The sequence below is a fragment of the Dreissena polymorpha genome, chromosome 1 (assembly GCF_020536995.1).
Source record: "Dreissena polymorpha isolate Duluth1 chromosome 1, UMN_Dpol_1.0, whole genome shotgun sequence".
NCBI lineage: Eukaryota > Metazoa > Mollusca > Bivalvia > Myida > Dreissenidae > Dreissena > Dreissena polymorpha.
This window is the reverse complement of record NC_068355.1, coordinates 41,018,500-41,041,963: the sequence shown is the minus strand read 5'-3', so window position 1 is coordinate 41,041,963 and position 23,464 is coordinate 41,018,500. Positions and strand designations below refer to the sequence as shown.

Sequence of the window (23,464 nt, the reverse complement as noted above, 5' to 3'; positions counted from 1 at the left end):
GCTAGTTAATTTACGCACAACATTGAGAAACTGTAAAAGAAAGGGAAGAGAAATACTACATCTTCGACCTCTCACCTTCATGTATAACCGCCAAGATCCAGCCCCCCTTTGCATTACTGTCGAAATGTTAAGCTCACAAAGTGTGCTTGTTACCCTTAGTTTAGCTTCCAGTATCTTGATGATATCATATACTTTTTCTCAAGATGGTCGAAATATTAATTTTGGCGATTATAAGGTAGATTTTTTGATGACGTCCGATGTGGCACCATTGATATTTTTGCGTTATTCTCCAATAATATCACTAATGTTCTCAATAGAGCCCATGGCAATCGAATATCCCATTGATTGCAAGACATTTTGAATACTCCCATACGTGTGTTTAGTCTTCAAAAGTCCAACTACTACTCCGTCCACTTTATCACATAATTTACCACGCAATATGATATAAATGACCTCTCCCAGCTATTTTGAAACATGACGATTATGTTTTTACATGAGAGAGTGAACGAAATTTGCATGGTTGTTTACTCATTACATGTTAACAAATTTTGTTTAAATATAACCTGGGTGCCTCTGGTATTAATGACAGTATTGAATAACTATAAAAGAGCATTGAATAAAATCTATAAGGCTTACTGTAAAAGTAAATGTTGGCTACTGTATTAATTTCCATATCAAGCAATGTCTAACACTTTATTTGTATTCCGGTGAGTACTGTGACTGTAAGCAACTCTTCATGCGGCAGCAGTTACTCACTTAATGGGCTGAATGATGAGATGACCCTAAAATATGACGGCGGTCAGTTACCACAAAGGTGCTCTGTAGAAATTTCAACTTCTCAGTCGCGCGCTAATTTGTGCTTTGCTGCGAAGTTCGAAAATGTTTACTCTACACTCTACTCTACACTGTCATACAAAGTAGAGTACCATGCCAACTATGTAACCAACTACGCAGATAAGGTAATTGTGTTAATGAACCTCAATCTGGTGTAATTTTGGTCAAACCTTTTTGTGTTGGTTGACTTTTGATATTGGTTTGATGTTTGTTGTCTATATTTGTTTAAACATTTATTTGCTAATGATAAGGTTAACAAACACTAACGAACATTTTGACTTCATTTTTAGCTTGACCCTTTCAAAGTTGAAGCATAGCTGCTATTTCTTGCGCTCTCAAAATGTTATGGATATCTTTAACAACTACATGTTTTCAAGTGTGGCCATGACATTTATTTGAGATCATCATGATTGACATGTGATGTCACTGATTTAACTAAGACCATTGCCTCTTTTACCTGCACCTGGTTATGACGTACCTTGTCACCACTCCAGAAGCCATATTTATATTCAATCTCGAGAAAAATTCAGTCATATTGAGTATCTTGACAATCTCTAGGCCAAGTTTGAATGGGGGTCAATATTGTTAAAAACTATATTTCCGGGTGAAATAAAAAAACGTGTAGCAACGGTGGAAGCCACATTTATAACTCAAAACTGGTGAAATAGGCAGAATGTTAATTGTGAGTACATCAAGGCCAAGTTTCTTTTTTTATAAAAACGTTGTTTCCACTATGGTAATATCTATTATGATAACATTGTAATGAAACATTAACATAATGTTCATTTTGAAACTATCCAAACCACGTTTGCATTTTCGTTAAGCGATGTTAACAGCTATTGAAAATCAACAATTTTATAGGAACTTAAGTGTTTAAGAGCCATCATGGTTTTCGAGTTTGTTTTAAAATGAATTCATGGTTTTGAGACAATTTTATTTTTATTTGTAAGACAATAGATAGGATTTCTCACACATCAAAATGGTGCCCTTCGTCATCAAAAGTGGCTGTGGTGTTTGTGCCTGGAAGAGTATCCTTTTTGGAACCAGACATTGAGATCAAGGTTAAAGTCACATTCGACGGTAAATATATGTAGTGCCTTTTTACTCAAACAAGAAATGTTTTAAGTCTCCTGGGGTCGTATCCACAAAGCTCCTTGGTGAAAACTTAAGTTAATTCCTTAAAATTGAAAAATTCCTTAAGTCTATACTTGATTAAATTGAACTTCAATTTTGTTTTTAATGCTTTTATGATGTTTAAGATTCAAAATACCCTTCTGCTTTTACAAGATTTGAGGGCGCTTCATCAGAGTTCACTGTAGAAATGGAATTCCAAAGTTTTACTAAAATCTAACTTAAGTTAAGATTAGCCTAAAGAGCTTTGTGGATATGGGCCCTGTAGGCAATATTTGAATGATTGTTAGACTGGTTATGTGTTGAATTAGCGTATACATTTCCTTGAAAAAACGTCTAGTCAATACAATTTTTAAAAAGTTGGAGTTCTAAATATCCTTCTGAAGCCGATCTTTAACAAATAATTTGTGACATTAACAAGTTCTTTTATACATGGCAATCTCACGAAAAGGAGATCATTACTTAGACTGGCAGTCAACTTGGATTTCCATACGACATAAAACAACTGATCACTTAGATGCAGATTTAAGCTTAAGACAAAGAGGAAAACGCCGCCTAACTCCTTGTAATTTAGTATGCTGCTTTCTCGTTGTGTGTAGTATGTCATATGTCGTCAAATTTTCGCTTGTAACCACTCGAGAGGAAGAATATTTAATAAAATTTTGATGAAACTGCACCATAATGTTTATTTTCTGGGCGGAGTTAGAATCCAAGTCATTTGTCCAAAAACTAGGGCAGCTAAAACTTTAAACCCTTAAATTTGGAATGCTGTATTTATCACTTAATCTTGATGAAATTTTGTCAGAATGTTTATCTGGAAACATATCTAGCATCTAACGTTCAGTAAAAGTGCAGAGCGTCATTAAATTTAATGCTAACAAATAGCTCTTGAAAATATGAAATATTGGTTCATTCCTTTTGAATTGAAAATTGTTGTTTATTTTTTTGTTTGAATAAAATTAATTTAAATATATGCAAGATATTTACTGGTTTAAGGTAGATTTTATTATACGAATATGTCCTACTTCAATGACGCAATCAATGCTTGTGTTTTTACACATGTAAAGTACGATGTCAAGGGGGTGGGTACGACGAGTGCTTACTGTGATTAAATTAAGTTGGAACTGACACAACATGGCACCGTTTTTGTGATTTTTGCCAAGGAGTAGCGAGTGTTTTCACCCGATAAGCCACTTTATGTATGTACATTTCTTTTTAATAAATAGGCCGTTTTGGCTCATCGTGTTTGTGTTTCTCTTGGTTTTTTTGTTTCAGTATCGTAGACGTAGGAATAAAAAAGTTTATCTTCAGGAAGGAAAAAAAAAATCGATTTTGAGATCAATATGCGCATGCAAGATTAAAATCAAAGATTTACCTATAAATAAATGTTCTGCAAGCTAGAAGGCATAGTAGCTTATTTAAAACATATCTTTGTTTATATTGGGTCATATTTAAGGTGACATGTGAAAATATAGCATCGTTTCTCTTTCAGGTTCGTCAAGTGACAGTGGATCTTCGATCGGCGGAAGTATTGGGTCGCTTGTACTTGTAGCCTGTGTTTGTTTCGGCATTTTTTACTATTGTCACAAACGTCAGAGGGGAAGGCGGGGTCAAGTAGTTGATTGGCCACCGAACACAACGGCCCAAACGTCAGGTTTGAAATAAGCATAAGTTTGATTTCGTCAATCAGCTAGCTTGGTGAAAGGCTTTAACAAAAGTCCGATAATATTACGATTTTTAACGGATTGCTCATGGTGAGCTATAGTGGTAAGTCTATGTCCCGCATCCATCTTTTTGTGAAGTCTGTTTATGTGTCGTCATTTTTTCGCTTGTTACCACTCGAGAGGAAGAATATTTAAATCAAATTTTGATGAAACTCAACTATAACGTGTATTATCTGGGCGGAGTTAGAATCCAGGTAATTTGTCCGAAAACTAGGTAATCAGCTCACACTTTAAAACCTTAAATTTGGAACCTTTATGACTTAATCTTCATGAAATTTGGTCAAAATGTTTATAAGGACAATATATAGCATCTAACGTTCAGTATAACGGCAGAGCGTCATTATATTAAATGCTAACAAATAGCTTTTGAAAATATGAAATATTGGTTCATTCCTACTGCAATGAAAATTGTTTTGTTTTTTGTTTTTAAACAAAATAATTTAAATAGCTGTATGATTAATTCTGGTTTAAGGTAGATTTTATTATAAGATTATGTTTTATACTTGGATGACGCAATCAATGCTTGTGTTGTTACACATGTAAATTACGATGTCAGGGGGTGGGTGAAGGACATGCGTAGACCGTTGCCTACTGTGATTAAATGAGGTTAGTTGGAACTGACATACAACATGGCGTCGTTTTAGTGATTTTCGCCTAGGAGAAGCGAGTGTTTTCACCCGGTATGCCACTTCATATTTACATTTCTTTTTAATAAACAGGCCGCTTCGCCTCTACGTTGTTTTTGTTTCTCTCGATTTTTCGTTTCATGATCGTAGACGTCTAAATAAAAAAGTAATTGCGGGAAATGCACAAATGGCTTGTTTAATTACGTGACCTACGAGGTTATGGATGTACGAATATTATTTTCTCTCATAATAAACAGTATCTGCGCTTTTTTGTAGTAACATATAACGTACATCACGACTATTTTATTATTTCGTCGCGTTTTTAGCTCTATTTATTCATTTATTTCCGAAATATAATGTTTTACACAACCTTTTTCGAACCGATTTCTTTAAAACATATTTTGGACCTGACCTTAAAACGATACACACAACTAAAACCTATGTTAGACGGTTTTACACGAAGTTACTGTAGTGAAAGAATTCCGCTTTGATGCGAACGTTTTAAAATACTTTTCATCATTAGAGAGTTTCCTTTTGTCTTAATTTTTTTGCAATAGACCCATTATGTAATGTATAAGGATTTTTGTTATTTTAATGTCGTTAGCTCAAATGTGACAAAAAACATTTATTGGAATGTTTTCTCACAAACGTCACGCTACATATGGTGTGCGTAATAAATGTGCATAATATAAGGCATTCGATGGTTTTATTTGCACTGTGGAATTTTTACATATTAATTTTTACACATATTCACATACTAATATTTGAACATGCTTAAAACGGAATACTATGCTTACTTATATCGGGTTGCAAGACGAGAGCTAGAGACGTTGAGGATCTAGGCAAAACGAAATAGTTCCGACCCAAAGACATTTTTTTACTTAACTGTTTTACACAATTTTTCAACTTTTATGCACTTATTATAATGCCGGATGAATGTATGGGCTATTTTAATGGTTGTTTCGAATAAATTTCCTTCGAACTTTGGTCATATCACTGCGTCGGCGAACAACGTATAGGATATAACAATGTTCAGTGTCAAGAATTCCGGACTACTCACTGAAAGTTTATGCGACATAGCGACAAAAAAAAATTGCCCACTTGAAATTACGCGTTAAAATCAATCTCGCAGAATTTCAGGCTCAGTGATCGGTCATTTAATCGTCAGAGGAGACATAATCGATTTTGTCATATCTCATATTCGTTGTACAGCGTATATGACATTACTCTGTTCAGTGTCAGGAATTCCGGACTGTTCACTGTATGTTCATACGACATATAGACACACATTTTGGCCCAGTTACAATTGCACGTTAAAATACATCTGGCAGAGTTTCGGGGTCAGTAATCGGTCACTAAATCGTCAGGAGAGACATAATCAATAATGTTGATAACAAAGAATTGCTTTCACGATGAAAAAGCAAACTTTACCAAAATAGTATAATTTCATTATACCAGAGAACTCGCTTAATTATCTAACCATAAATGTTTGCCGTACTCGGTAAGCCTGTGTGGAAAATCGTTCATGAAAGTCTGAATGGGCTGCCGAAATTTGCCAGTTTGCTATTAATAACAAAGTATGATATCAATCGACAAGTATTGTACTCAGATGTTCAATTAACAAAACGCAATCAGTTTTTTTTTAAACCGCTTTATGCGAAAATGAGTGTCATGACCAATTCCATCATTGCTTTAGCTCAGCATGCACAAATCACAGTATGGTCAGGAGATACCTAATGAGAGCATGAAGCCTGATTTTATAGCGGACATCGTAGCTCCTTGCCAGAATGCGCAATTGTATACCGTGTTTTATAACAGAACATAATATTAAAACATCAAATAACTCGACAAAAGTCACGTAAGTAAACAGCACATTTGTGAAAGGTTTTCATTCAATAACTTTATAATCCGACGTCTACGATCTTTACAAACAAACAAAAAACACGAGGGACGCTCCAACACCGTAGAGCCGGAAGGGAGATTTCATTTTGATGAAATGTAAGTATAAAGTGTCTTTCCGAGTCAAAAAGCAAGTTACCACTCAGCGAAAATTATCAAAACGTCGCCATTTTGTAAGTCAGTTCCAACAAACATCACTCAAACACAGTGAGCTCCAGTATACGCATGCCACATGGATGTTATAGCAAAACTGAATGTCTATTCACTACAGTTCAGGTAATGGTCACGAGCCCTCCGACTCAAGCTGTGTACCAAGGCTATCCTCCACCTTCACAGACCGGATACCAACCACAACAAGGCTATCCTCCACCTTTACAGACCGGATACCAACCACAACAAGGCTATCCTCCACCTTCACAGACCGGATACCAACCACAACAAGGCTATATTCCACCTTTACAGACCGGATACCAACCACAACAAGGCTATCCACAAACTGCACCAGCTGGTTACCAGCCTAATCAGACTGGATACCAACCTGGTGGGTACACACAACAAACAAGTTATTCACAGGCTGCAAAGGCAGGGTACCCGCCAGATCAGACTGGTTACCCACACGAACCGCAAAAAGGTTATGCCGGAAAACAACGATCTGCTCCACCATCTTATTCACCATCAGGTATGACAGAAAAAACACAATTATACAAATATATATCCCCATTTACCATATGCATGTTTTTTCGTTTGTTGACTGTAAAACTGCTGTATTTGTCAAAAAAAATGTCAGATGCAATTGTTTGACATCCAACAATTGAAATGAAGAATCGAAGATTATGATTTGTTTTGTAAAGACATATCTCTCCTGTATAGCCTGTTATTAATATTCCTTTAATAATTTATATACATAGTATCTTCCAATTTATTGACAATGTAAACGCAAATGAAAATAAAAAACCCACTACGAATGGTCATATTAACAACATAGGAGTCACTTTTTACATCTGTTTTTCTGTTGTGAATCGTGTCTGTTTTGCAAAACATTTCCATATTAAATAAATAGTTGGAAGCTAAAACACGTATTTAATTGTATTAAGCGCTTAACATCAACATGACTTCATACTGGGCCAAGGTCATAACTATTTTCAAAATTATTTTACTATAAAACAATTAAATCTCAATATTTGAATAGTAAAATAGTACAATTATAAATATGTGAGCGAACAGAAAAACGAATTGTCATGTAGGTTGTTATCCCTTTAAGTACTTAGTTACAATATGAAGAGCTTTTTTTTGGCAACACATTTTAATTTAAGTCAAATATGGTAAAATATCATGGAATTTTACTTCCAAATTACAATTCCCACTCTAACTGATAAAAATAAGGTACATGTACTCCCATCTGTTGATTTCATGCTTTTGCCATCCTTAACACAATTTCTAGAGGGTTACAAAGGATCACTTGTTCGAATGATATCTCGGGAGAGTTAGAAACATATTGCAGGCTGATAAACAGCATGGCTGTCGGATGTGTGGCCGTTTTGGGAAAGCTTGTGAAGAATACCTGCTTAGAACTGGTCCTATGGCGTATGGTCGTCATCTTCACTGCTATTATACTTGGGCTTTGTAGTTCCATTATAAAAGATCTTAGTGACATACTTACAAGCATACTCGAATCTGTGGAAAAGTTCCTGTAACATGTTTCATGTAAAAGTATTAATCAGTTTACTACATTGATCGACATTTTATTGCAATTTATTTCCAAAGTTCTAGAGAACATGTCACCGCCACAGAGTTGTTTTCCTTTTAAGCAGAATTTGAAGCTCAGTTTTATCCATGTGCATTTACTTTTCCATGTGTGTTTACATCAGCATATATGAAAGCAAATATTGTAAATCATAAAAATCACACAACCACTTCATACTCAAGGGGTGTAGTAAAACACACCGTAGTTGGGAGGAACGTTTCTTTGTCCAAGTGGGATTTGAGCTGTCATTTAAGACGGACCACACATCTCTAGTCCTCTTGCAATCTATCTACAGAAGAATAATGAATTCTATAAACCCAATATATAATATAAAAAAGATGTACAACGAACAACCTGGAACATGATCAGATGACCATGATCTTGGTAATAAGATGTCTATGTTTAGCTATGAAAATACAATGCAATTGAAATAGTTTGATATACAGTATGGTTGTAAATATATTGGCAAATTTGAAAGTTTTGCAATTTAAATTAGAAAATTATTTTGCTTCTGAAAACATTGATATATTGCTTTCTATTAAAAGTATTAAATAAGTAGTTTAAGCATGTTAAATGTGTTATATGTCTACAGAAACAGCGTTAAATATACTTTAATAATATCTGATAGAATATGTGTGTATTATTGTAATAGCAATAACGCTACATGTTAACAAATAATCTTCACACAAATATCTATGTGTTGTCAGCGCCGCCACCACCCTCGGTGCCACCACAGCCCTCAGTGCCGCCGCCACCCTCGGTACCACCACAGCCCTCAGTGCCACCACCACCATATTCTCCTTAAACGTCATGAAGTTATCAGTTATGAAGCCCACATTTGGACAGGAATCTTCACTTTTGTCTTGTTTGATATCTTTTATAATAACATGTTTCAAATAGTACACAGTTCTTTTTATTTAGCTTAGTATAATCGCGACCTTTTCACACATTATTATTTACCCGCTTATACCCATGGTGGTTTTGATATGCTTAATACTATTCCATTTTCAGTATAATCGTGGTTCGTATAACTACTTATTTTTTACATAAATAAAGAAGTCAAAAAGGTAAAAGAGTGTGTAAGTAAAATACCGTTTAATTCTTATAATCGCGTTTATACTGCATTCGTTATTGTAAGATATGGACGTTTGTGTAGGTCAAATAATGAAGTAAAGTCATTTTACAAATCTATAACCAATAATGTTAAAGTATTTATATATCAATCTTATTGCATGCAGTTTACTCAATAGTACTCATTTAAATGTGCGTGTGTAATGTATCTGATAGTTGCATATTAAAGGTTTTATTATTCAGGTTTGTTAAAACCACAAGAAGGGGAGGTATGCTGGAGTCTACATATTGATTTGTGTTTGCTTGATTGGTCTGTGAGCAATTTTTGTCATTCGAGCATTTCGTCAAAGTTGGTTAGGATTTAGATGAAAACTTCTCATTCTTCATTAAAGACAAGAGAAATATTGATTTTTTATTTATTAAATAAATTGTATGACCCAGTGCTTATATCAAGTGCAAACGTTTGCGTTTGAACTTCTATTTTTTTTTTTTGTCAATTTAAAAACGTCTTAATGTACAAAATTAATTTTGAACCAAAAAGGTTTAAGAGCTGTAAGGCACAGATGTTTGTTTTTGAACATGTGAAACATGAAACATCGTATGGTGGTTCTAAACACAGTTTGTTCAATTAAAGCCCATGGGTGTCAAAACAGGCCCCGCTGTGATGGTCACTTGTTGCCCTAATTTGTATTATATTGAAAACTTGGAAAATAAAATGAAATTGCAAAATTAAAAGGTTTGGTATTTGAGAAGGAACAGCGTTTGATGATTCTCTACTAAAGTGGTTCAAATCATTTCTCTTGGGTAAAAATTTGTTCCAAACAGATGTTAACTTGTTTTCATGGTGTCTCTGTAAAGTTGAAATGTTTTCGGTCGATAGAAAAACACAGCCACGAAATGGTGCAAATTTCCTTTTGTATAAATGGCTCTAATGAAACACTTGGTAAGGCGCCACGTCCAACTTTTGAAATGGTTTGATAACAGCACACGAAGTTGCTCAGCCAGTTCAGTTTCCCGAAGTTAAAAGTGAGAAACTTGGACCTATGGCCCTCATCTTGGTTTAAAAGGGCAGGGAGCATTTACTCATTCACAAAAAACTGAATTTATTATTTTTTGTGTCTCATTCATTGATTTTCTTAGAGTATTGAATACATAAAGCCAGTTTTAATTACAAATAATGAGATATTTGCATTGTGAATTAAAATCGATCGTTTTTTGTTAATGAAATTCAGTGCACATTTGTTCATTTATTGCTGGTGTATTTTCATACACGTTGTGATAAATGTAGAGAGTTAACATTGATTTTGTACATTTATGTTTTAGAATCATATGTTTTAATGGTAAAGAGAATCACTGATTTTATAAAGATACATATTTCAAAGCTCATGTAATTTTCAGTATTGCATAAAATTGAGATTGATATTAAATGTATGTCTTGTCAAACTATAATAATAATGATTCCATATACTTTCACTACATTTATGAAATATAATTGGTGTCTTAAACAATTTATGTAGAGGACTGTTTATGCATTTTGCAATGTACAAACATTGCATGTTTATGATAAATATGTTCATTTATTGTATATTGCAAATATTGTAAAAGCTTAGTAGTGAATTTCTTTTAAAAAAATCCCAGACATTTCAAGGACAAAAAAATCAAAGAAATATGTCAAAAATCAGTGCTAATTCAGATTCATACTCATCATAATATTAAGGCAGTTTCTTAAAATTTAAACCCTCATCCCACTTAAAATAATAAATCAAATTTCAACAAGATATCATTTCAAAAGAAAGTAAAAGACATGTTTCTGACAGAAAACTTTTTTTTTTGTTAATGCATATGTACGAACAATTCTAGGTACGAACAGGGTAGTAGTATATTTACTGGAATTTCTGTAGAGGAATCACCAGCCTATTAATTGCGCAATATAATACCGTTGTATGATACGTTTACTCTGCTTGTCTATTGTATAATATTTTTGTCTTTGCATGCACACAATAAAGTACTCATAACCGCGTGTACTTCTTGTTTTTTCAGTACCATATATAAACATTTATTTAATACCAGTATAAACATATGCTAACCTGCTACTTCGACGTGGCTGTTAGATCGGCCGACAAATCAGTATGTAAGCATTGACAAAAATAATAATTGACAGACGATGCAAATAGTCACAGGATTGATGCCGCATGCAGTAATTTGAAGCAAATTGTTATACTATTGTTCTAATAATTTTAAGTATGTAATTTGCATATTCTACAGATATATAAGTAATTTGCATATTCTACAGATATATAAAAAATTACAATGCAAATCACAAGAGACAATGAAGACAGTTTACCTAAATAGCAGCCTACGGACGTTATCCTTTGCATGCAACCTAAAAACACGACGATGTGTCAACACTATTCTTGCTGACATTTTCATTTTGAAATTTCGAACAGCGTAAATATTCGACATCGTTATCGACTTAGTTTACATCAAATATCACGACATGCAAAATATTGGTGTACTGCGGCCTAACCGATAGCGACACATTCAGTCGGCAATATTACGACAGTTCCCCGATTTGTTGTACAGAGCGTACGAAAGAATAACAAAGTTAATAAAAAGCAATTATTTCTTTCTTTACCATTTGAATGAGTTTGTGCTTAAGACATGTAAACGTTGATAAAGTATCATGTATGCAGTATTAGTGTTCCTTAGCATTGTCAGTGGTGATCAAATTTTGCACCTTTAAACAAAAGACGGCGCATTGCAACTCACAGCAACCCTTTGGGTTATAAGCTGAGAGTTGAATTTTTGAAACTAGTATAAGCTTTTAATACTGCTGAATAAATGTTGTTGTTGTTGATGATGATGATTTTGGTCACATTAACATTTAACCTCAAACTGTTTCAATGATCTCGACCATCAATACGTATTACTTGATCATGACACAGCGTCTCCCAATGATTTCATCATCATCATCATCATCATCATCATCATCATCATCATCATTCTCTTTAACAGTCTGGCCGTTGGGGGAAATGAAGGACGACGATTCACGTCCTCAAGTCAGTTCTGTTGTGTGCTGCTGAGAGTAGTTCATCAATTGTAAGGGATGACCATTTTTTCACATTGTCCATCCAGCTTTTCTTCTTAAGGCCTCGATGGTGACTTTCCTCTAGCGTGTACTAGAGCAGTCTTGCACAGAAAGTCGTGCCTGGTGACCTGTCCAACCAAGTCAGCTTTCGTCGGTTACCAGAAGGGGCTTTTATGGACCAACACGTGTTTCGGACGCACTCGTTGGTTTTGTGCTCCGCCGTGTAGTAGATGCCGATCAATCATCGAATATATTTGTGTTTTAATGCCTGTATCCTCCGTTCTGTTTGCGCGTGAAGCGTCCATGTCTCGCATCCGTACAGTAGGATTGCGACAACGGGAGACTTGTACAGCCTGCTCTTGGGGGGGGGAGCTGATACAACTGCTTGTCTACAACCTAACAGTGTTGCTCCTTAGTACCTGAATCGGGTCACTTCTTCCAGCTTTTCGCCGGTCATGGTGATGTCTGCACTGGTGTTGAGTGTGCTGTTAACACTGAGCTTTGACTTCTCCGTGTTGACATCTTTCCCTAATGCTTCTGCATTTTCATAGAATCTATTGTTGAGCTCTTGAAGTTTACTGCTGATGTCACACATGAGGTAAATGCCATCAGCGAATCTAAAGTTGTAGCTGGTGCTTCCCCCGTCGGAGATAAAGGTGTGGTGGTAAAGGAATGCCTTCATTATCTTCTTAAGGAAAAGGTTAAACAGAACGGGAAAGAGCAGACATCTCTGACTGGCAACCACTGATGTCCTGAAGAGGTCCCTCTGATGTTCACTGAGAAATACTGCGCTGCTGGCGTTTCCGTTGCGTTCTTTGATTACTTGCACCAGCCCTTCGTCAATGTTGAAACTTCTCATAACATGTAATAGGCCACCACGTCGCACGCCATCGAAAGCTTTCGTAAAGTCGATAAATCTGTGGGAGAGCTCACGTTGGAGATTCGGGTGCTTCTAAACGATGGATGTTCAGTTGAGGATCTGTTCCATTGTGCTATGCAAAGCTCTGAATCCAGCCATCTCTTCGGCTAGCAGTTCCTCTGCCTAACTATTCAATCACCAAAGGATTATGCGAATTATGACTTGGCTGGGAAGACTGATGTGGCAGATGAAAGTGTAATTCTCGATCAACTTTAGGTTGCCCATTTTCGGTAATTCGATGACCAGTGACTGGGTCCATTCTTTGGACCAGGATGATTTTTCTTCTTACAAACACATTTATACCGGTAAAGTTACAAGCTGGACAAGATGCAAATAATAATTCCTTTACCTAAATTCTGCGTCGTGTGCACATGTGCGACACATCGTCAAAATAGCCCTATGACTTCGGACAATATTTTCGAAAAATAAATCCATACATGATTGAAAAAGTTATGCTACGGGAAAGTGCCTTAGAATTATTTTATTAATTAATAAATATTTTACATCGACCTTGTGCCTCGGGTCCTGAGTATTGCGTCCGACACTCTTGTTCTCATTTCTCATCGCTTCTATCGAGTATTTTCAAATTCCATGCTAGACAAAGTCATGATGCCGGGTTCGATTTCTTAAATTTCATGTTGGACCTTTAATTTCCACCTTAACATTTGACCAATGGACCTGGTTCTTGCGCGCAACATTCTGAATCTCCATGCTCTTCAAATTGGAAAAGTCCATGCTCCGGACAAAGTCTAATCTGTCCGAACGATAGCCGTTTGAATGCTTTCCCGTCCAATTGGAAGTTTCTATTGTAATAAAACGGCTGTTTTTAGACGCCATAGAATTTATTTTTTATAATTAATTGTAAGTATCTAACACAATTTTTTTAACTGTGGACGACAAACATCATTAACATAACAAGGTAAATTTACAATAATTTCAACTTTTAACAATTTTAATGCTTAACAAAACTTATTTTGTAATATAAACTTATGGAATATAACAAGTAAATCAGCACCTTTCTGAAGTCTAAAGCTTTTAAAATTGGTGTGAACAGCATTTTCAGAAATGTATGATATTTGATGAAGAAGGAAAGCAAACTTCAAAAATCAAAAAACATTTATTAAGAAATGTATGATAAAGTATGACTGACATATAACCATAATACTATTTTCTCTTTGAATTCAAGCATCCTCTAAAGTTTCAAAGTAAATTCCTAATAAAATGTTTATCATCTACTTCACAGTTTTACTTTCACCACCATCAACACAGATAAACCATCAACCTTGCCAACAGCTGTGACATTAGATTGGACCTTGAAACTTTTTTCTATAATAACTGTTTTCTTTAGGTTTTTTTTACCGAACTATATCAGATATTTAGCTGATTTTTGGTATGCGAGTCTACCCACATAACTGAAAGATAAAGAGTGAAATTCGTTCCGACCCATTGATATTTGGCGAATGTATTGGCCTTGGACTAAAAAATTTAATACAATAACCATTTTCCTGAGGGTTTTTTCGCAACTCTTTAAGATATTAAGCTGATTATTATGCGGCCGGTAGGGTGGCATATAGCAGTTGGACTGTCCGTCCGTCTGTCCGGCATTTTATTATCCAGACTTTTTCAAAACTCTTTAAGAAATTGACCTGATATTTTGTGTGTGAGTCTACCTACAAGACCTACGGATCAAGTATGACTTTTGTTCCGATCCATTGATTTTTGGCGAAGTTGTGGGCCTTGGACTTTGACAAAAAGACTTACCGGTTCAAAGTAATGAATAATTTTCCATAGCACCTCTCTAATTGCTTTAAATATTATTTATTTTTCACAAATGATTAACGTCATCAATATTTAGGCATACGACCTCACGCTGGTAAAAACTTCTCTCGCTTTATATTAAAAAGGAGAAATAGTGATTTATTCTAATCTATCAAACTTTAATGTTTAAATCATGTCTCTTGGGTTAAAATTCCTTACACCTTACGGGGTTACCTTTTAAAGTGATGTCGCTTCCCAGATTGAAATGGTATCGGTCGATTAAAAAACATGGTCACCAGGGAATGCAAGTTTCCTTAAATGGGAATGCTATAGTAAAACATTGTGAACACTCTAGAAGTCGTTTTTATTGTTTAATCTTTTTGAAACTACATTTTTTAATGATACCACAGCCAATTTCTTACATGGTTTTAATAACATAAGAACAAGTTGCTCAGAACAGTTAATTTCCTTAAAGTTTTGGTTGAAGAACAAGGACTTTTCGCCCTCTTGTTGTTTTAAAAGGACAGGGAGCATTTACATAATAATTTTAATACTTGTTTTTTTATGTTTTATTTATTTATTTATTTATTTACAAGCTTTTAAAAAATCACTTAGCAACTTAATACTTCAAATAATTATATACTTGTGTTGTGCATTATTATCAATTGCTGTTTTTACTTTTTATGAAAATCAGTGGGCATATTTTTTTGCTTTGCATTTATTGCTGGTGTTTGTTACACGTTGTGATCATTTTTATGGCAGTAGGTTAACATTTATAGTGTATATTTATGGCTTAGATTTAGGTTTTTTAATGGTGAAAACAATCCCTGTCATGAGGATCCATATTTCATATTTTATATTTCAGCACCTTTTTATCTTCATTTATTATTATGCATTGTGTCAGTATTGCATGACATTGATAATAAAAATATTCAAATGCAGTTCATTTCTTGTAATAATAATTATTATTATTTAATGAAGTTTCATATCAGTATGTAATGTAGTTTGTGCCTTTTATAATTCGTGTACAGGACTGTTTATGCATGTTGTTATGTTACTACACTGTATGCTCATGATAGATGTAGTCATTTAGTTGTTTATTGCAAATGTTGTAAATACTTAGAAGTGAATGTTGGTAAAAAGACTGAATCTCTGGCAAAAATGATACCAGTTTGGAGGACTTAAAATCAAAGAAATATGCCAACATAGTGCTTGTTTGCACTGTTTATAATGTGGATGCAGCTTTTATAAGCTTAGAACCGCTGCCCAGACAAAATATTGTTTTTTGGATTTGAAAACGATATGAGTTCAAAAGAAAATAAATGACATTCATCTGACCGAACACAATTTTTTGGTAATAAAATGATGTTTGTTTACGTTACACCAAAGTGCTCTGTGCTAATGGAATATGTATCATCAATGCTAATTGCAAACAGAGAAGACGTGTATTTACTGGAATTATTCTAGAGAAAGCATCACATATCATGTATCATGTAAACATAAACTATATAAGAAATAATAACTGCCAAATACTTGTTATTTTACTTAACATTATTTTACTGATTTCAAACCAGGTTTTTGGTCGGTAAGATTTGCATTAGAAATATATTTCATATTTTGGATAGAGGCTTTATGCAATGATTTCAATATTAAGAAAGGTGAACAATTTCTAATTAAGTTTTAGTTTTTTAGTTAAGATTAAAACATTTCCTTAAAACTTCCAATTCAAGCTTGACAAATCAAAATATCCACATAGCTAGGAAAAAAGTGAGCCATTATATTTGTATAGTACTGCTCTATTGTCAGCCTTCACCAATGGGTCGGGGAATTAAAAATTACATTTGGCCAACCAAATTCAGTCTGTGTAAATGATCGTTCTTGTTGAGTAATAGAAATAAGGTTACATTTGTTAAAGGTCACAGGCTTAAAATGAATGACTGAGATGAACAGAGTCATCTTATGGCTTTATTAAAACCGAATGATATTGTAACAACAGTGGTTGTTGTAATTTTGTTTCACAATAATTTATTAAATATTTGGAATTTTGGATCTTTCTATACTGGAACTATGCTAGTTTGTTTCATGTTATACGTTTGGATCACCTTAAAATTATTCAGACATGATTAGATTACGTCAGAAATATCTATTAAAATATTTTAAGCATTTAGATAAAGTTTAACCTAGCCAAGGATCGCAACCGGTTGGGCATTCTAGTCGTGTTGGCGCAAATATTTGCGATTTTATTCCAAATTTCGAGTTGTTACGATTTATGTTTGTGTTATTGCACACAATAATACAGTTCATTTTAATTAAGTTGTAACTTAACTGTTATCTGCTTGTTTCCTTGGCTATCCAATGTATACTAGTTTACGTTGTATTATATAAGCATTCACGGAATAATGTTAGTTTCGTACTTATTGTCTCATTGTTTGTGGAGCCCTATAAATAAATATTTTATAAAACCAGTACAAACTGATGGGTACCCACTACCTCAACATTGGTATGAGACACACCTACAAAACCAAAGCAGCCAAGAAAACAATACGTAAGCATGTAACAAAAACACAATTCAGAGACGATGAAATTTGTTTGAACTACACAAAATCACAGTTTTGATGACAAAGGTAGTAATATGCAGCAAATATTATAAAATTGGTTTTACACTTTTAAGTTGTAATTTGAATAGTCTACAGCGAAAAAACAGATCCACGTCTAATAATAATAAGCCATATAATAAGGGACAATTAATACATTGACTATTGTACTAAGAAAAACAGCCACAGTTCATCGTCGGACAAGTTATTTGTCTGCAAACGTATGGACGTGTGATCACAATATAACCTTGCACCATGTAATACGATAAGATTTCATCGTAAGCTTTAGTATGCTTAAACATGACTCGATCCTAGAAGAGCTCAAAATCTCAAGATGTATTTAATAGAAAAGTCGTATTATAACGATGACAAACAACAAGAAAGTTTAAATATGAGGCTACAACAAATTGATGATTTGTTCTACGGATTTTTGCTTCCCAAAAATGGAGCGAGCGAGCGAAATAAAAATTATTTTTTTTAATTCTATTTTTTGTTAAATCACAGGCGAGCAAAAAGCGAAAAATAAAAAATGCATATATTGTCTATGTAAATTGATATATTTTGCCAAATAAATGCATGAAATATGCAAAATACCAGTACAAGATCATTAAGAAGTAATAATTGAGTTTAAGCCCTTATCAAATGTTTGTAAAAATAAATACAAATGTCTCTAATAGCTGTTCTGCTTTCTCACACCAGGTAGTGATTACTTAAATTTAACATAGTACATGTAGTTTTCATTATCAAAGTTATATAGGAAGCTTAGTTTTCTGTCAATGATGATAACATGACACAATAAATAATACAATAAATATCAAGCATAAGCAGTGATTTTCCTTCGCGTCATATTTTTGATTGGGGATGTGCGATAAACCATGAAATTGGGAATAGTTAATCATTATTATTATGATTATAGATATTAACAGTATACCAATTGTTAATAAGTGCATGTTTAACTGCTTTCTAAAAAGTATATTATAAAGTGTTAGGGCTTTAAACTGCTGTATGATAAACTCAATAAACCAATTGAGTATATTAAAAACAATTGACTTATTTTTTGGAAATTTTAGCGAGACTTTTAAAAAGAAAAAAGTTTCTTTTTGGGAAACATCTTTTTTACAATTTTCAATTTGAACACAGCCTATAAGAGTCTGTAATTTGGGGCAAAAAACACTGATACAAGATATCTCGAATTTGTTTTAGTTCTATATATCATAGGTTATGCTCGATGCATTATGTTTGTTATTTTAGCACTGTTAAAATTAGAAATGAGATGCTTAAGGTTTGTAAAAAAAAACCACCATAACTTCCTAATGAAAGAAAAATAAGAAATTGGCAGTTAAAGTATTGTATTTTAATATAAAAAAGTCAATTAAATGCCAGTAAAGTTGTTTAGGTCCAGAAAGTTTCTTCACTTTCTTACTTATGTTAAATTCATGTTCAAGGGGAATTATATATAATGTACACCTTGCACTAAGCCATCAACAGTTTGAACTAGAAGATAGGTGGCTCGTACAATTTATATTTTACTCGACATTTTTTGTCCAGTTCAACGGCGACACTCCTTGGCATGTTATTTTTTTATACTTTAACTTAATCAATACCAACAAGTTTATTGCAGATTTTTACCAATCGAACGCATACCGGCGACATTTCACATTCTCATGTAGATGCGGTCAAAATTATGAAATAACTCAAATCATCTGTGATGCAATGACTAATTTCCTTGGTGAAAATTAACATTGCCATTTGTGTCTTTTGCAGACATGACAAGACATACGAACGCTGCCATTTGTTTTTACCATTAACCAATCTAATAACACAAAGCGTTATAACACTCTATGTCGTAAAATACGTAGGCTAAATAAAACTAAATTATTTAATAAATAGGTGCGCAGCAATTTTGTTTGCTGCGGGCGCAAAATAAAAATAAAAATATTTTTATTTAGTTTTAAGATTTTGAGGTGCGGCGAATCCATCGACCATTTAATCAATTTGTTGTGGCCTGTTGTTGCACAAAAAGTTCAAATTGATGCCGTCATTACGAACCACTAATGGTTTGAATAATAAGGAACTCTATTTTCATTCATCATTTTTAAATGCAAACGCTATATATACATGACCATCACTGCAATTACACTGATTCAATTTGTTTCACAAATGTTTCATGTTCTGTTGCTGTGAGTCTGTTATATGTGGAATGATGGTTCTATCGATTTTTAATGAAAAAATATGCAACAAAAAACGGTTTTTCGACTATTTTAGTTGGTAGAGAGCGTGTACGAGTTCAGATCCGTTACATAACTTGTGTGGGGATTGACCATAAAATACATTCAACGGCCATTGGCGTCTTTCTCAAATGATCTGTGACACTGAAATGTAACTTTGACTTTTTCAGGCGCGCAACACTTTGGCAAACAATGCCTGGGAAATAAGAGGCATTTTTGTTATCATTCGAAACGCTTCAAAAATTGAGTTATCACAATTTTATGTACGTTATACGAACAAGTTTTTATCGCAGTAACTGAGGTTATGAAACAAAATAATCATACCAACTGTTGGTTTTGTTTTAATTCTATAAATAACTGCACTTTGTTTGCGTAAATAATTATGTTAAGAAATAGTATTCGGTAGAACGAAAATGCGCAAACGGTTAATAAATTGTTTAGACATCGAGGAAATGGCTGAATTTCCATTAATTCATAAAACAATCAGCAGAATATAGCGAAGCATCGTACACTGATAACAATAAAGAACCGTTTTATTTGTTGTTTACCTGATTGCGTCTCTATGATTTCGTTCGATGTGACCGATCAACGAAATGGTTTCACAAACGTTGCATTTCTGTCTCAATGGATATTTCTGTACAGAATTTTGACTTAGAGTCCAAACATTACGCGATCCTGTCATTTGTATGCTAAATAAAATTGGCGTAGATACAATAATTTGGATTTATGTTTGTCAGGAACCTGTGTGTGTATATGAAACCCCGTTTTCATTCAAAACGTGTTCCTATATAAACCCATTAATATACTTTTAAGTATAATTGGATTTTTCGTCACAGCTGTTAAACCGAACTTTTCACCGCAAAATAATGACCTTTAACATAACGCCAGCAGACCCGAATGAATACAATTCATTTTTTTCAATGGGCTGATTTGAGTATTATCCCCTTGAATATAATAGCGTCTGTGTAGTATAGGATGTAACACTGATCAGTGAAGGGAGAAGCGGACAACTCTCTGCATGTTCATACGAAAATAGACGCACATTTTGGCCCAGTTACAAATTAGCATTTCGGCAAATTCTATCCCGAAGACGGCCAGTGCTAGGTCAGTAAATGGTCAGGAGAAAGCTGAATGTCCTTTGAACAAACGCTTTATGTTGATAACACAGTATTGATATCAATATATCAAACAACACGAATTTTAGGGAAAATTACGGAATCCGGATAGTGTCATCTATAATCTCGCCCTTCTTTCATCAAGGGCGACACACGACACACGAAGCGATACACTATATTTTGCGCGACACACGAAGCGACACACGATATTTTGCGCGATACGCAAAACGACGCGCGAGGATGTACCACGAAATATCGTCAATGTGTAGGTAGCCCAAAAGGTATTTTTATCATGGTAAACATCGTTTATCGCGCAAAATATCGTGTGTCGCTTCGTGTATCGCGCAAAATATCGTGTGTCACGCAAAATATCGTGTATCGCTTCGTGTGTCATGTGTCGCCCTTGACGAAAAAAGGGCGAGATTATAGATTGCACTTTCCGGATTCCGTAAAAAATTAATTAAAACCTATTGGTGAATGTTATTTGCGCTGTATTGTGAGACAAAACTACCGAAATAGTAAAGTGTCCACGATAGAAATATAATCGTTTAAATATCTAGCCACACATGTGTGACATATGCAAGCCAGAATACGCTACACACATTTGCCAGTTTGCTATTAAAACACAGTGTTACTTGAATTTGTTTTTCGGAAAGTATTGTGGTTTGATGTTCAATTTATAAGACGCAACGAGATTTTGAAAGACCAGCGTCATGCGAAACGAATCTTATGCAATATGCTGCCAGCGTGGCTCCTGTCCAGTCTTCGCATCCGCACAGTCTTGTCAGCACACGCATACTGAAAAGGCTTCTTTGGAGATACCACGAAACCTTGTGTGCTTTTTTAAAGCGGAAAGCGTAGCTCCTGACCACACTGCGCAAGTGCGCAGGCTGAGTGTGTGCAACGCTGGACGTATATGGCATGAGGCTAATATTCGTGTGGCCAGGATGTGACAGTGTTATTTGAATATTTGAAAAATGCGTTGTAATGTAACAGCATAATCATATCATTTATTCTAATAGCATATTGATTATTCTTATGATTGAAATTTAAGTAAAGATAGATTTAATAATAAGGAAATATTTTAATAATATGTTTGAGTAATTGATTGATAATTGTTATAAATACTGATATGTAAGAAAACGTTAAAAGTTATTTACATCAATATTTATATCTAATATGTAAGAAGATGCTAAAAGTTTAAAGTGTTCAAACTATTTGAGAGTTCGTTCCGTGCATGTAAAGAATAGTTAAAATGTGAGAGGGTTTGTCAACAAGCGAGTAAACATGATATAATGGAGTAAATTAATTGAAAAGTTGAATACAATATGTTGAGATTAGAAAATCAAGAGACCATATAACTATCAGACATTTGATTAACGAAACGTTCAACTTATTGACATTTAGGATTGCGATTACCTCATATTATCATGGTAACAGACCACGTGAAAGGGGTCAACGGATAGTCTTATTTGTATAGGCCATATAAATATTGCACCAATAAACATAACCTAAAACTTTATGCAACAACGAATTATGAGATTGTAGAACATTCTATGAGCATGTAAGAACTCGAACATTTTAGTGTATCAATTCCCAAGGTGCAATGTAACCAATCGATAATAAGCTCGGACCTTAGTGACCAATAGAAATTATAAGTAAATTTTATGTAAATTAACTTGGAGACAAAATGCATGATTTTAGTTGGTAGTGAGAAGTCTGCGGTTAGATTTGAAAAGAACTTGGAGATTTGACACGTCTTCTTGACGTGGCGGCCGCCGCGCTGTACAATTGTATTTCATGAACATTAGCAAGCGTTGTGTTAGAAAATATTCAACAGGAATAAATCTCGATGAAAACATGGATGAACTTTGTTTGTTACTGTGTGTTCTCCACGAACAATAAGTAATTACGCGACAGCGTCTTAATAAAATATCAATATACCATATGTATTGAAGACGAAGAAATAAATTTATCATAAACCATGTGAGTACACATATGATGTCATTAGCTATTTTCTGGGGTAAATAAACATATCATAAATATATCCATTGTGCGCACAATAACACAACGTAAGTGAGATGGTTTGCTAGCAGAATAATAATTATAATCCGAGTTTCAAACACGTGAACGGTACATGAAAATGTAAGTTTTTTCAATGGACAACGCCGACTTTTCCTAATTAAATATGAAAATGTGCAGAATCATCCGCAAGATAGATCATTTGTCTCATCAACCAATCGAGGCACACCGACTCCGGAACCTCCGTAAGATAAGTTATATCGTTAATTCAAAAATTCCGCTTTCGGTTTGATAACTTTTTTTTCAATTTTTTGTTTTCAGTATTTCTTCACAAAGACACCCAAATTTATGTCGATGGTTTATATATTGCGTTTGTTACGATGTATAAAGTTTATTGAACTTGATTGTATAGACATACGCGTTCGCCTTTAACAGGAAGAACTTTGAGTTGTAGATAAACATGTACTAATTTAAGCTCAAAGCATTCAATACGAACTTATTATGACCACATAACTTAAAGGGGCCTTTTCACAGATTTTGGCATGCATTGAAGTTTGTCATTATATGCTTTATATTGATAAATGTAAACATTGTATCTAAAAAAAGCTCCATTAAAAACAAGAATGCAATAAAAAAAAGAGTAACCCTCATCTGGGCTCAAACCACTGACACATGGAGTTCTGGAGTAAACTCTACTACTAAGACTACTCG

General features: G+C 34.2%; 3 protein-coding genes across 24 annotated transcripts in view; all 3 read left to right on the top strand.

The window, feature by feature from the left end:
* Nucleotides 1-23,464, top strand: part of LOC127877631 (uncharacterized) — a 155,174-nt gene that overhangs the window by 7,904 nt on the left and 123,806 nt on the right. The gene's annotated exons all lie outside the window — the stretch shown is intronic.
* The window catches only part of LOC127877775 (uncharacterized), a 184,810-nt gene that overhangs the window by 66,670 nt on the left and 94,676 nt on the right, over nt 1-23,464 (top strand). The window lies entirely within an intron of this gene.
* On the top strand, nt 585-11,049 carry LOC127877885 (calcium-binding protein P-like). The gene is made up of 5 exons (XM_052424206.1): nt 585-959; nt 1,785-1,914; nt 3,458-3,619; nt 6,486-6,893; nt 8,666-11,049. Exons 1-5 carry the CDS (start codon nt 777-779, stop codon nt 8,761-8,763), a joined length of 981 nt encoding a protein of 326 aa, XP_052280166.1. The 5' UTR covers nt 585-776; the 3' UTR covers nt 8,764-11,049.

Bases quoted from the DNA above. Each gene is read 5' to 3' on its own strand.
- LOC127877885 (XM_052424206.1), top strand. From the start codon at position 777: ATGACCCTAAAATATGACGGCGGTCAGTTACCACAAAGGTGCTCTGTA. The intron at 1,915-3,457 runs GTAAATATATGT...TTTCTCTTTCAG, and splicing joins GGTTAAAGTCACATTCGACG to GTTCGTCAAGTGACAGTGGA. The intron at 6,894-8,665 runs GTATGACAGAAA...ATGTGTTGTCAG, and splicing joins ACCATCTTATTCACCATCAG to CGCCGCCACCACCCTCGGTG.